Source organism: Haliaeetus albicilla, chromosome 17, assembly GCF_947461875.1.
Source record: "Haliaeetus albicilla chromosome 17, bHalAlb1.1, whole genome shotgun sequence".
Classification (NCBI taxonomy): domain Eukaryota; kingdom Metazoa; phylum Chordata; class Aves; order Accipitriformes; family Accipitridae; genus Haliaeetus; species Haliaeetus albicilla.
The window spans coordinates 31,171,931-31,186,198 of NC_091499.1; the positions used below are offsets into that span (position 1 = coordinate 31,171,931).

The 14,268-nt window shown below is 52.3% G+C and overlaps 1 protein-coding gene across 3 annotated transcripts; it reads left to right on the top strand.

Moving 5' to 3' along the window:
- Positions 1 to 9,907: 9,907 nt before the first annotated feature.
- Positions 9,908 to 13,228, top strand: GINS1 (GINS complex subunit 1). 3 transcript variants are annotated; one of them, XM_069805242.1, is made up of 7 exons: positions 9,911 to 10,034; positions 10,114 to 10,178; positions 10,264 to 10,359; positions 10,765 to 10,855; positions 11,386 to 11,502; positions 12,384 to 12,458; positions 12,734 to 13,228. In XM_069805242.1, the coding sequence occupies exons 1-7, from the start codon at positions 9,960 to 9,962 to the stop codon at positions 12,800 to 12,802; spliced, it is 588 nt and encodes a 195-aa protein (XP_069661343.1). In that variant the 5' UTR covers positions 9,911 to 9,959; the 3' UTR covers positions 12,803 to 13,228. The 3 variants fall into 3 exon arrangements, with proteins under 3 accessions (XP_069661341.1, XP_069661344.1, XP_069661343.1); XM_069805240.1 differs by having other exon boundaries at positions 9,908 to 10,034; positions 12,384 to 13,228; XM_069805243.1 differs by lacking the exon at positions 11,386 to 11,502 and having other exon boundaries at positions 9,909 to 10,034.
- Positions 13,229 to 14,268: the final 1,040 nt, after the last annotated feature.

The following is a 14,268-nucleotide window of genomic DNA, read 5'->3' on the forward strand; positions in this document are numbered from 1 at the left end:
TTGTATTCTTGCAAAAAGCACCAAGGGACAATAAATACAGTGGGATTCCTCACCTTTTAAGGACTCGAGCCTTCCTCCTTTTGGAATTAGAGGTGCCAAGAGCCTCCCACCAGCCAGCAACATCCTTCACGCAAGGGGAAGGGATGCTGCGAAGGAAAGGGGCCCATCTGGCCAAGCAGAAGCTGTTATCAGCAAAGATAGCCAGAAGATTACTGTTACTAGTAGGATTTGCTCTCTATGGCATGTCCCTGAGAGCATCCGAGGGGTCTCCGCAGGGTCTTGCTGTCTCTCTGGAGCATCTTGAGAACAGCCAGAGCTGTCTCTGAGCACCCAGTGCCCCCAGGGTGGCTCATCGCTCTCTCCTGCAGGCCCTGCACCCTCCCTTGGCTCCTTCCCACCCTCCCAAAGCGAACGCCAGCTTGGGGCTCCCCTCTCCAGAAGTGTGAAGGAGGGCACTGGACTGCACGTGGTTCCCGAAGCGGGTGCTGTGGAGTGCTGCTGGGTGCTGCCAGTGGGATGTCCAACATCAGAGGGCACGGGGAAGGGATAAGTGCCACGGGGTCCCAGCCAGACCTGGAAACCCTGTTTTAGGCACTGCCACAGCATGTCCCCCTGCTGCAGCTGCCGTGGCTACGGACATGCGTCTTGAATTCTGCACAGCTATAGCACAGCCTCTAGCTTTTTCAGCTGGCTATAGGCACCAACCCCAGGCAGTATTTTTATCTATTTGATTCAAAACAGCCCTTGATCTGTTGTACTACACAACAACAGCTCTCCACCCCTCCCAGCACACACATCACCACCACCCCCCCCAACAGCGTGTAGTTCCAGGTAGTGGTGGGAAGGAGCATTAGCAATGCACCAGGAGCATATGCTACCTGATGTTGGGGTCCTCCAGCATCCATCCTGAGCCAGCTCAAGGCCCCAAAATGGCCATCTGCGCACAGTGATAGTCCAGCTTGGGGCTTGTTCTGGGCTGGTCCCCCCCATGGAGCCTCTCCACATGCCCTCCGTGCAGAGGAGCCTCCTCCTCTCTCACTGGACCGAACAGCAGTGCTTGTTAGCTCAGGCTTGGTGTCTGTGTCTCAGGGCAAAGATTAACCACTCCAAAAGATGGCTTGGACTTGAGACCCTGCAAGCAAAGGACTATGCAAGTTTCCACGCAGCAGAGGTGAACTTCAGCATGCTGAGCCCCTCCTGCTCCTCACCCAGGCACCATTACAGCCACCACCCACAGGCACCATTTTCATTGTGCTGCTGTCCTTCACTCATGAGTTTTTGGAAGATTAAACATTTCTGCTGAATTTCCACCGCTATCAAGTCCCACAGATGCTCCAACTCCACACACACACCCCCCACCCCAACCCTGCCTCTACGCTCCCAGAGCAAACAAATCACTTTAACTGGGGGTTCAAGGTCCACCTCAACTCCTTTCTTTCAAAATGGAGCCTGTTCTTGGTGCTCTAAATATTCTAAAACTTATCTACCCGCCTACAAAAGTTTCCTGCCCTTGCCTAAAATGGGTAACGTTTAAGTAAAGCAAGTTGCAATGGCTTGGGTTGCTTATCCACATTTAGATCTCCTAAACCCTTGCAGGACATGGAGGACTGCCACAGGGCTCTCTCCCTGCGCCTCCTGATCTCTTCATTGAGGTTGGATTTATTTCTTCTCCTTCATTTCTAACTCAGAAGAGTCCCTTATAGATGACAGCAAGGCGAGACCCATGTGGAGCGCAGCCTTGCTCTGTTTTCTTGATGAAAATTGCCATGGCAGTCCGTGGCACTGTCATCACCAGGAGCATGTGCCCCTCTGCCCCAGCCCACAGCCCCTGGCAGGCTCCTCCCTTACAGAAATGTGAATTTCTGGCAGATGAGCTTCTTTGCAGAGATAATTAGAAATGTGGAGAGTTGCTGAGTCACTGTAAAATTGCTGCACTAGCAACAGGATAGATTGGATCCTGGTGGTTCAAATGTATCCCAGGTTGCCATCAGGCTTATCTGGAAGCATTAATGAAAGCTTTTGCAAACTAGTGGCTTTGTGACTCCCAGGGGTGTAGGGAGGTGCATGACCAGATTTCCTCTTGCTCGGTGTAACACTGAGATGGGTCCCTTGCCCCTTGCTTTCAGCTATGGCCCTGTGCATTGCCCTGGTCTTGCCTTGCAATAAGAGCTGTGATTAGATGCCCCTTGACTGAACTCCCCCTGTACAGATGAAAATGAACCGATGCCTGTTGTGTGTTCATTTGTTTGCCCCATGTTGCTTCTTTTGTCTTCCGAGCTCTTGAAAAAACATGCTCACGCAGTGAGCCATGCAGGACACCTGCTTGTCTTGCTCTTAATCAGGAAACATGCACTACTTCTAGCAGCTCTAGAGAGTAAAAGATTGCGATAATATCTTTTACATTATAGTCACTATGTTAGCAAGAAAGAAAACATTATTTATTTTTTCCCTGACAACTCAACTTCTGACAACACTTGTCCAGCTTCTTTTTTTCCATAATGCATTAAGCATTAGGGGTCACTGCTCTGCAAATAACCCAGCTTTCAAGACTACATGTTGAGGACATTGTTCAGCAATCCAGCAAAACAGTTTTATTTGTGGATGGAGGGGAGAAGTTGGTGAATTCTCCTAAGCTTCCTAGCTCCTGCTGGAAGAAACACATGGATACTGGTAAAAGCCACAAAATGCTGAGTTTGACAGAGCACAGCCCTCTGTATCCTGGGTCTCTGTGCCGAAGAGACATGGCATGAGGTTGTAAAATCAAAACCGTGACTTCCTGAAGGCCACTCAGCGGTGGCGGGCATCTTTATACCTACCACTGTCCCTAGGATATCCGCTGAGGTCTCTGGTACACCTGGTGCTCACCCGGTGCAAACGTCACCATTAATCAAGCGAGAAGAGGACATGGAGGACACCACGTGCTACCTTCCCCCTACCCCAACAAACAAGCCTGTGGGATATTCCCAGCAAGAAGCAGTCAGACTGCCAGGGAGCAAAGCTGTTGCCAGGAGAGCTCACACGTCTCAAAGGCAGCAGGTTCCCCGTGGGACTCTCTCTGCGCTGCTCCATCGCTGCTGCAGCGGGCAGAGCTAAAGGAGAGGCCATGCTTGTTCACGCGAGCGTCAGCTTTGATTTCGGCCAGAGAGCCTGCAGGGAGCGGCCATAATATTCTGAAGAAGAGGGAAATGAGAAGGGAATTAGTCAAAAAAACGATAGTAGCAGTAATTTAGATCCATTACTAATTTTCCGCTGTAATTAAGTGGTCCGGTTACCTCGGTGCTTGAGTGACCACTCCAGTTCTCAAAAGCCATTTCCGCACACTTGAAACGCGGGGAAAGCAACCGCCTCGCTTTCTAGAGTAGAAAACAGGCTGCTGCTATGAGCTCGGAGAGGGCACAGAAACACATCTGTCTTGGCAGAGATGTAACACATCTGTCTTGGCAGAGATGTAATTCAAACCAGCAGCTTCTTCCACTGTCCCACTCAGGAGAGGAGGGACGCTCAGGCAGGGAGCTGGCAGCTGCCTGCACAGCCGGTCCCAGGGATGCTGGATGCTCCCCATGGATGAGGCAGCTGGGGCCCCCTGTAGCGGCAGGACGCAGGACAGAAAGAGCTCTAAATGGCTTACCGGTCCTAAAAACAGAGGGCAACAGCTAGAGGCTAGATGCACCACCCTGTGCCAGGGCAGCGGCTGGGGACGGCACTGCCGAGGCAAGGTTGTCCTCTGGTCTTTCTGACGCGCTGGAGCACATCCTTGACGTGCTCCAAAATGACGGCTCACGCTTTCCTGCTCTCCTCTGACAGCGGTCCCCCTGCTCACTGCCCTGGGAGTACCCCGGGGGAGGCAGGTGCGGGGGGAGGCTGCGACCACCCTGATGCACCCGAAGCACCGATCAACCCGGCCACCCGCCACGGTCACCCCGCACATCCCGTGTCACCTGTCATCCCGTGCATCCTACCCCTCACAGCCGCAGGGCACTCTAGGGCAGACAGACTTCTTGTGCAAACCTTGACCGAGAGGGAGAGAGAGAGAAAGAGACCTCTGAGAGCCCGACGCACCACCCAGTCACCCCACCGGGGACAGGGCAGGCAGACCCCAGCTGGGCAGAGCCAAATTTTTCCAAAGCGGGGCCGAAAGGAGAGTTTGCAGAAGACCTGGCTTGCCTGGAGGCAGGAATCAGAGCACAGGTCATCGATTCAACCCCACCTTCCCTCTGCCGCCTGCGCCGAGCCTGGCGCCGGGAGCCAGCACTGTCCCGGCAGCGCGAAGCCCCTGTGCTGGTGGGTCAAAGCTGAGGGTCGCCCCCGGGCTCAGCAGCTGAAGCCTCCTGATCTCTCTGTCTCTCTCGTGGTTCCTCCTAAGTTCAATGGCACAATGCAGCTACACTATTTGAAAAGCCATAATATTTGTTGGTACAACTCTTTTATTACCGTCGATTTATATATATTTGTTGATAAAAGAGGTCATCTTGGGAGAAACTTGTAGTCTACTGGGAAATAATTATCTGATGCTGTATATGCTGTACATGCTGTATAAACAAAGCAAAATATTTAAATCTAAATGTTCAATGGACTCGGTGGCACATGCTGGGCGGGGGGGGAGGTTGGGACAAGGCGAGCCCCCTCCGTGGGCCACCACGGTTCAGGCTCGGGGTCCCCGGCAGAGTCACCGTCCCGCTGGGGTCCTGGTCAAAGCCTGTGGCAGGGTCTGGCCACGCTGCAAGGGCAAAGCCTGCAGCCCACGCAAAGGCGAAAGGAGGCGATTTTGCAAGGGAAAGCAGCCGCACTTCACCTCCCTCCTGGGGGGTGAAGCACAGGACCGGGTATGGCTTGCTTTGTCAGAAACTCTCAGTGCAGCAAGCCCGGCGTCACCCACCCGCTTCCCTCTTCTCCTGCCCAGGGTGGAAACCCTTCGGGCACCCCCCAGCATGACATCTCTAAGCCTTATGGTCAGAGAGAGACGATTCCCAGCGGGGAGATGTCCGGCGGTGGCAGAGACTGGCTCTGAGCATCCGGCTCCTCCGACTCGTTTCCATGCTAACCCCATGCAACAGCACCAGCCGCCCTCCCCAGCACGTTTTACAACAGCGACGAGCTGTGATTTTCTGACCTGACGCGTGCTGTTAGAAAACCTGTTTCATATTTTCCGTGGTATCGATCTACAACTTTTGAAATCATTGGAGACAGTTGTGGTAGCCTAAAAATTGTGCTGAGCTCATATATTTTTATATTTGTGGTGTTTTCCTATTAATAGAGAGTAGTGAACCAGTAACCCTATTAGCTGAAAGTGAACTATTCAAAATAAATATACGACTGCAGAAAATATTTGTAAAAATAATTTATTTAAAATATTCTGCCAAAGATAGCTCTCTAATGATCTGTAAAATGTTGTTTCTCTCTTTTGCTCTGAATGTCATTGTGAAAGCACCTTTCTTCCCACTATCTTTTGAAGATTTGCTTTTTTGTATCTTTAAGGGCAAAGAAATACGCCAATGATTTTTTTTTTAACAGAGCAGTAAAATAGAGTAGTAGGGAGGCACAAGACAACTTTATAAAGGTGATAAACGGGATCCAGTAACCATCACACTGAAAATCCGGTTTCTCCTGTAGTTCCTCGTGTGGGCAGATGGGTTTTGAACCCCGGGCCAGTTCTCTAGCAGGAAGGTCCCAGCTGCGGCTGCTGTCGCTGCTGTGTAGCTCACCTGAAGGAGAGAAATCTCTCCACCATCCATTTGCAGGCTCGGGGCATTTGCACCCCTTCACGGGTAACTTCTGCCTCTTCATTATTTAAGAGCGCGATACCTTTATTAGCCCTCAATAGGCCCTGTGGCAGATGGGTAACCCGTGCTCAGGGCTCTGCGGGGCTTCGGCCCCAGGAGGTCTGGCCCCCTCCAAAGCCATTCCCACCGCGCGCTCGCTGCCAGCAGCAGCCCCGACCCGGCAGCAGAAGTAATCCCACTGACACCCGGATCCGTCCCCTTCCCTGCATGGGGACAGGGGCAGGGGAGACCCAGCCATCACGGGATGTGGTACCTCAGCCAGGGGATCCGTCCCTGCAGGTCTGCAGTTAAACAGGGGGGTGTGCGGCTCTTTACCAGGAAGAGGCTGCCCAGATTAGTCTGTTCAGAAATTGCAAATCTTTTTTTTTTTTTTCATAGAGGAAAAATCTTATCTCACTTCTTTTGAAAGTACTTTTCAATGCTAGGAAAAGCCTTCATTATCTCCTGCAATCCCCAAGTCTGTTGCAGTGGAAATACATCCTCAGCCACCTCCCTTAGGCTCCACCATATCAGAGAGATTTTTGGCTCAGGTTTTTTTTTTCACTTCCGAGCAGATTCAGTTTCTTAAATTTCTTGGTCGTAAAGGTCCAAAGGAATTAATTGATAAGAAGGAAATGAGGGCCCTGTTCCAGTGAACCGGTTTCCACGTGCAATTCAACTTCTAACTGACCACCAGTCAGGCACATGTGTAAGTGCTTTACTGGACAGGCGCCCAGAAACGGAGACGTGAAAAGCAGTTTCCAAGCCGTGGGGTGCATACGGGTGTGACGAGGGCACCACCGTCCATCAGGTGCAGGTGTCACGCCACAGCACGGTAAAGCACAATCTGCAGCCATGGGAACTACATGCCAGTGAATTTTTGTTCCTCTGTACAACGAGCTCTCTGAACACAGGGTTACGCAGCTGCTGCATCACAAGGAAATGCGAGGGAGACGGGGAAGACAATTGTGAGAAGAAATTGGGTTTCTGATCACTGTGCATTTTGTTAATTAGTGAATTCAAATAGTTTTATTTTTACCAAAAGCAGATAATCTTTATTCCAGTAAAGACAACTGTTGACTTGAGATATATATATATAAATATATATATATAATTTGAATGGTTTATATCCTGTTGCTCTAACTACATAAAATGGAAACATGTTGCAAGTTGTGTCATTCCAATGTACAAAATAAATGACTTTTTTCCCTGCATGCTGCCTGGGTATGTTGTGATTTGAATTAAGAGTTATATTTGAATTGCCTTATTCAAGAGGTTGTATGTTACCTAACTGGAGAATGACCTGGCACTGTTCATCACATTACATGTGTACTTGATGCTGTGTTACGTCAAATTCAGATGAGTTGTCTGTCATCTATGTATTTTGTGGGAGACCTTTTATCTTGTTAAACTGTGATATGTAAACCTCTCATTGCCTGAAATAGTCAGAGTTGTATAAATCAGTGTCTTCAGCTGTTTTCCTAATTTTATCACATTTCCTAACACAAAATATAGATGTTTGTAAATTCTTCATTCATTTTGTCTATTTTTATGTATGAGGCTTTTTTAATCTGGCAAAGGAGTAAGATAAGGCAGCTTCCCCCGAATTTTTCAATCAAGGCTCAGTTACATTTCTATCCCTCAGCAAGATGCAACAACCGATTTTCAGCAGCTACAATTGGCATTAGGGACGTATGTTTATTGCTGTTATCTTTTCTGGCTCAGATGGGCCATTATCGCTGCAGAACACAATGATAAATGACAAGCCACATGTGATGCTTCTGTAGTGACAGCCCACTGGGGACCAGGCGCTTTACAGTGGCTTCTTCGGCCCCACGCGGCTGCCGTGCCGCAGGTTGAGTGGGAAGGGAGTGGGTAGATGTCCCTGCCACAGCCAGCCAGCCGCGAGGAGAAAGGGGAGAGATGCTGCTTACTAATCCCGACTCCGGGGCACTTTTTCTCCTTACATGAGACACCCCAAGACCGTGCCATCTGCCCTCCTGCGTGACAGCCCGGCCGTAAAACTGCACCTTGTCCATTTATTAACCCCACGGCTGCAGCACGCCCCTGAAGACCGACATCCCGTCCTGACACTGCGTCGTGCAAAATCGCCCACGACGGCTGCTGCTACAGCGTCTGCTGGAGCCATGCGTGGGTTTTTTTTCCCTAGCTTTGGTTTCCAGCCATGGGATCACTTTACTCCACGGCTGGCTAACAGCAGTGTGCTCCCCAGCTAGACACCAGTATACCACGTACAGGTCAGATCCTTTGGAAAACATGCCACGCCGTTGAAGGAAGCAGTACAAGGTAGGCACAAATCTGTTTCGGTAGGAGCACAAGGACAAGAGGTGACCCAATACCCCCCGCAGTGGGGTTTGCCAGCTCTGCCGTGTCACCCCTCTTGCCCCCCCCCCCCCAGACACAACTGCTGCCAAGGGCTGCAGCATCGTGAGGCCAAGAGACAGGGCTGTTTGGGGAACAGACCCCCAGAAGCCCATCTCCTGCTCTCAGCTGACAGGGGTATTTCTGGGTGTTTTCCCTCCGTGCCTAAAATGCCAAATAAAACAGTTGTTGAGAGCATTAAAACACTCTTGCCAGAGCCAGCCACGGTCCCAGCTCAGTTGTACAGGTGCCATCATCCTAACCAGAAGCAGCATAAATGTTTCAGGCATACGAAACCACACCGAGGTGTCTCAATCATGGTGTAAAAGCCCCACTGTGCTCCCCCCACTCCTCCATTTTTTGACTGTCGCTGCATAACTGTGCCGTATGAAACGCTGGTCATTTTTTATATCTAGTAACCATAGAAACACATAGTCAGGGATGTAAATTCCTGGAACAGGACAAGCTGTGGTCCTGGGTTATTGATTCCCTTTCCAGGGCTTCAAGTGCTATAAAATTTCCTGTTCCATCCAGAAACACACCTCCCAGTTTTCTCTTTTCCTCCCTTTAGTTTTGGCAAGCTTCAGGTTTGAAGGATGCTGTGGGCGAAAGGGAGATGCACCGGGAAGGGCTGGGGTAGCACAGGAAGGAGGTTGTCAGAGAGACGGCTCTGTGCAGCACCCCAGAGAAGACCAAAAAGACGAATGGTGAAACGAGTTTTGCTACAGGCACCCCCTTTTTTTTTTTTGAAGCGTGGGGTAAAAATGCTAATTTTTGCCTTATCCACTCGAGGGCTCTTGGCGTGACCCCAGAAGGGTCTGTGGTCATGCCCCATTCCCTGCCCTCATTGCTGCTGCAGGGAGGCACCATCTGGAAGTCACAGGCTCAGCCCCAGCTGGCAGGAGAGGAAAGGACCCCATGGCTTTCGGTGGGCTCCTCGCAGCGTCGTGATGCTGGACCCCCACCTTGGTTCCCCTCACTTTAACCTGCCCTGTCCTCGGCTCTGCTGGCACAGCTCGCGGTGCCCTGCTGGGGCTTGTACAGCCCCGGGAGTGCAAGGGGACATCCCGGGGTGTGCAAGAGGACATCCTGGGGTGTGCAAAGGGACATCCTGAGGTGTGCAAGGGATGTCCTGGGGCATGCAAGAGGGCCCCCTCGGGTGTGCAAGAGGGCATCCTGGGGTGTGCAAGGGGACATCCTGGGGCGTGCAAGAGGGCATCCTAGGACGCGCAAGAGGGCACCCTCGGGTGTGCAAGGGGACGTCCCGGGGCGTGCAAAGGACATCCTCGGGGACAGGGATGGGTACAGGGCTTGTCCGCAGCGGATCTGCCCTCGCTCGGGGGTAGCCCTGCTCCGAGCCAAGGCTGGGCTGGGGCCCTCCGGTGGCTGCTCCTGTCACTCCTGGCCCAGAGAGCCACCTTGGGCCGGGAGGCCAAAAAAAAGGGTCAGAAACAGGAAAAGTGAAATCTCGAAACAAGCCTCAAGAACTGGACGAGGAGAGGGGACGAGTTGGGCTTGTCCTGCCCCGGCGCAGGGTTGGCCCTTCCCTCCGCCCAGTCCTGCGGGGGTCTCCACGCCGGGGCCGGGGGGGCTGCTCTGGCTCTGCCACCCCCGGTTTGCAACCCTCACCTGCGGGAGACCCCCCCCAAAACCAACCCCGCATCGGCTGCAGCAACAGCGGCGCCGAGACCCGCCACAACACAGTGCACGTAATGGCGGCGGGCGGGACCGGCGGGAGGCGCGGCCCCGCCCCCCCCCCCCCATTGGCTGCCGAGCGGCGGCGTTTTCCCGCGCCCGCGCGCGGCGTGGCGGGGCGGCATGGCGGGGGAGCGGGCGGCCGGTCTGGTGCGGGAGCTGCACCGCGCCGGCGGCGGGAACCTGCCGCCATTCCGGGTGAGCGGGGACGGACCGGACCGGGACGGGACGGGACGGGACGGGCCCTGGCTCGCTCTGACTGTGTCCGGTGTTGCAGGCGGAGGGGCTGCGGCAGGCACTGGAGGAGATGCGGGCGCTCTACGAGCGGAACCAGGCGGACGTGTGAGTGTCGCGCCCGTACCGGGCCCGCAGAGCCCGGGCGGCTCCCCCCCCCACCCTCCTCCTTCTTCTTCTCTTCTTCCTCCAGGTCCGAAGCGAAGTCGGGACGGACCGACCTGATTTTCCTCATCCGGTTTCGCCACTGCTGCCTGCTCCGAAACCAGCGCTGCGTCCTGGCCTACCTGTGAGTGGGGCGGGGGGTGCCGCGGCCCGGAGGGGTTATGGAGCGTGGGTTCATCGGCGCAGCCTCAAAAGAGGGGGGGGGGTGTCCCCGAGCGATGGGTGTTGGGACTCTGGGCGGGGGTGAGCGGTTCCTCCGCGGGGTGCAGCTGCGGGGCCGGCTCCCTTTGTGCTCAGTCCCGGTACCACCAAACGCCGGCACAAAGAGAAGGTCCCGTTTACTCCTGCTCTTAAAAGTTTTAATCACTGGGTAGGCCAAAAATCACATCCGTTGAAGGCAGGCGGGTGGAACGACCCAAGTTTTCACCCTCTGTGTTGAGGGCAGACTGGGGCATCAGCATCACCCAGGGATGTTGCCGGCACTCACCTCAGCAAAGACGCTGGTTTTACGCCTTGTTTCTTCCCCCAGGTACGACCGGTTGCTGCGGATCCGAGCACTAAGGTGGGAGTATGGCAGCGTCCTGCCAAACACCATCCAGTTTCACATGTCAGCTGAGGAAGTGAGTCAGCCTTGTCTTAAACTGTTCCCCTCTTTCCACTTACTCCTCCTGATGGATTATGTATTTAGTAGAATCAAAATAGGCTGGACTTCTCTTCCCCCACTATAAACATGACGTTTAACGTGCCTTTCTGTAAATACTCATTTGTTTATTCATTGTCTGGGGGTACAATCCCAAATGGATACGGAGTGCAGGTAATGCTCGGCACTTTGAAGGATCAGGTGGTCTTCACTAGATCAGTCTTGCAGCTGGCAGAACTAGGTCTTCACATGCCGCTCTCAAATCCCATCTCTAGACCAACATACAGAGCTGCTAACTTTAGCAGCATGTGTTCTACCCTGAATCCAGTTTGCTCTGCCTCTGGGGCAGTTTTTCCCTTTAGAAGAGCTTGAGTTCACCTTTGGCTGGCATGAACACGCTTGAGAACGGTGGTCTGACAGCACAAATACACTAGATCTCACTCATCAGGGACCTGTCTTTCAGCATTAGCTGTTTGGCTTTGCCTGAGGGATCACTGTTAATGTCCGCAGGTGGAGTGGTTCAATCGGTACAAAAAGTCTCTGGCTACCTACATGAGGTCAGTAGGAGGAGAGGAGGGGCTGGACCTTACACAGGACATAAAACCTCCTAAAAGCCTGTACATCGAAGTAAGTGCAAGATTGGTGGTTTCTGTCTGTGGTCTGTGAACATTTTGCCCAACCATCTTTTTTTAGAGAAATTCACCCCTGTCCCAAGCCAGAAGGTCATTAAGCAAAGCCTTTGAGAGCACCAAAGCTTCCACAAGCTTCTACATTTTACTCTTTACACTCTGCCTGCCAGCGTTTTACTCCCTCTTCTACTGAGGGCTCAAAGTATGTTGAAAGATGGCATTTCTAGTTCACAGGGTATTGGTGTGGTGGGGCGAGTGGTCTGAATCCCAGTGGGAAGTTTTTGCAGCATTGATCAACTAGAAACCTTGTTGCCATGTTAAGGAGTGTTAACTAGTTTTCTTTGTTGTTATTTTAAATGGACTCTGATAGATGAGACTATAAATCTTTTTACACAATTGATACAACAAAGCAAGAGCATGTGAGAAATTGGAGTCAGTAGCTGAAGTGCTCTGTTCTGATACTCTCTTTGAAAGAACACATAGCGACAATCAACTTGCTCCTTAAGACAGTTTCACTGTTAATGGATTGGCATTTTCTGGTATGTGTGTGGGGAGGTTCTCCTGGAAATGCTGCTGCTGTTCCCCAGACCCCGTCTCTTGTACGGCTCTTCCTCTGGCCTCTGTGGAGGGCTAGGCTGGGCTGGTCGCTGACGCTTCTTGCTCCAGGCAGACACAGGAAGAGAATGTCTGGTGGAGTCTGCAGACTATGGGATCAGTCCAGTTCTGCATTTCCAGGTCTGCTCTGTATTGAGGCTCCAGCAGGCGGGTAGGAATGTGTCCATGCTCACAGTTCTGGGGCACGTGTTGTAAGCCAGCAGTGATGTCTAGTGTTTTCTATGGGAGATCTTGTGATCTGAGAGCTGCATTTCTGCTTTGCAGGTGCGGTGTTTAAGAGACTATGGAGAATTTGAGATCGATGATGGTACCACCGTCCTGTTGAAGAAGAATAGCCAGGTACCCATGACAGGAGAGTGTGGTCCATTCTCTTCCTTCCCTTTCACTCTCTTGACATCCCCTGCTTATCCCAGCTTCGCAGCATGTCACAGTTCCTGCACATGTGGCTCCTTGCACATGCTGCAAGCTGTCTGCGTGGCCCAGGACTGCGGTTCAGCTCTGCCTGATCTGGTACCACAATGCAGCAGGCATACAGCACCACAGAGCTGGTTGTGTGCAGCAACAAATCCAGTCTGCCTGGGTTTGAAGGAAGGTTTGTCTGTGTTTCTGTGCAGCACTTTTTACCCCGCTGGAAATGCGAGCAGTTAATCAGACAAGGAGTCCTCGAGCACATTCTGTCTTAAGCGTGCAGGACAGGAGGGACAACCCTTGCTTGGTGGCCTGTCCACAACACGGAATGAACTCTGGTGCGTGCAGGACTTCAGACAGCTCAGCATTTCTGCAGTGCCACTCCTCTCAACGGCCTTTGATACCTGACATGAAGACCAGCCCTGAGTTTATAAAGTATGCAGACCACATTGGCCAGCTTTTCATGACCAAAGGGTTGCATACTGGTAATGTAGCGATCCTGGGAAGCCAGCATAGTGGGGGGTGGGGGTGGGTGGGGGAGCAGTGGTGTTATCCAAGCTCCACAGCTACAAGCAGGTTATTTGTGTTTGGAGCAGTTCTTTGTTCACACTGGGCATGTGGGAGTAAGACAGCAACTGGCTAAGCTCTGGAAGCCAAGAGAGCTCCACGGTTGCAAAATAAAGAACTGCTTCGGCCTTCAATTTAGTGTTTTTCAAGAGGTAATGCTGTGTTTGTTAAACACTCTGACCTGGCTCTCTGGCCCAACCCACCTTGACCCTGCAGGGTGATGCTCAACTGGTTATTTAGGTGTCTCAGTGGAGCTACTTCTCCAAGTGTCAGAGGAGGCTGCACAAGCTTCTTTCTAGGATTAGACATGAAGCTTTGTCTCCCATCAGAAGCCTATAAATGTTGTTCCTTAAGGTGCTGAGTGAATGAGCACTGCAGTCTGGGTCATGGGTCTGGCCAAGGTTTATCCCAGCATGCTTGGGCTGTGCCTCTGTCCCTCTAGGAAGAGTCTCCGTCACCAGAGCACTGGTCTGGCAGGTCCCAGGGACAGGAAAGGGAGCAGAGGGTTTTAAAGATTCCAGTTAGCATAAAACCAGAGCAAGGCTGAAGAGCTGCTCTCCCTGTCTGGTCTTCCTAATGGAGCTGCTCACTCAAGTAGCAGCTGAGAGGTAACACTTCTAAAACATAAGCCCTAGGTAAGACTAGAGGTTTGCCTAGCCCACATCTGACAGGAACCAAAAAGCAAATACTTAGGGAAGAATACAGGAACAGGATAAATGCCTGGGGTGTTACTGCACTGCTCTCCCAGCCCCAGCCAAGGAACCTCCCTGAGCTAGCCTGCACCCTCTGTGGTGCTTCCCTCCTTGTAATAGCCCAGCTTCCCTCACGGCCCTTGTAATCAGGGCTGCCCCCAAGGCAAAGAAAGAGGAGTCTCAGCTGTCATCCACCTGGGCAGAAAAAGCACACCTAGACCAAGGTGGCCGCCTCAGTCACAGCCTCCAGCCATCTCCGGGCACTGTCCCAGGGCAGGGGAACCCCTCTACCCTGGCAGGCTGGGACTTAAAGGCAGCGGCTGAGTTTCAGCTCACAGCCAATTTATTCCCTTTTGTTCTTGAACCAACAACAGCTTGAGCTACTTTTAAGCCCCCTTCTTTGTATTGACTTTGTCCAGCCTCTGCTTTGCTACCCTGATCCAGTCAGACTTGTCTAGTCTCTCTTGTACAGTAGTCTCCAT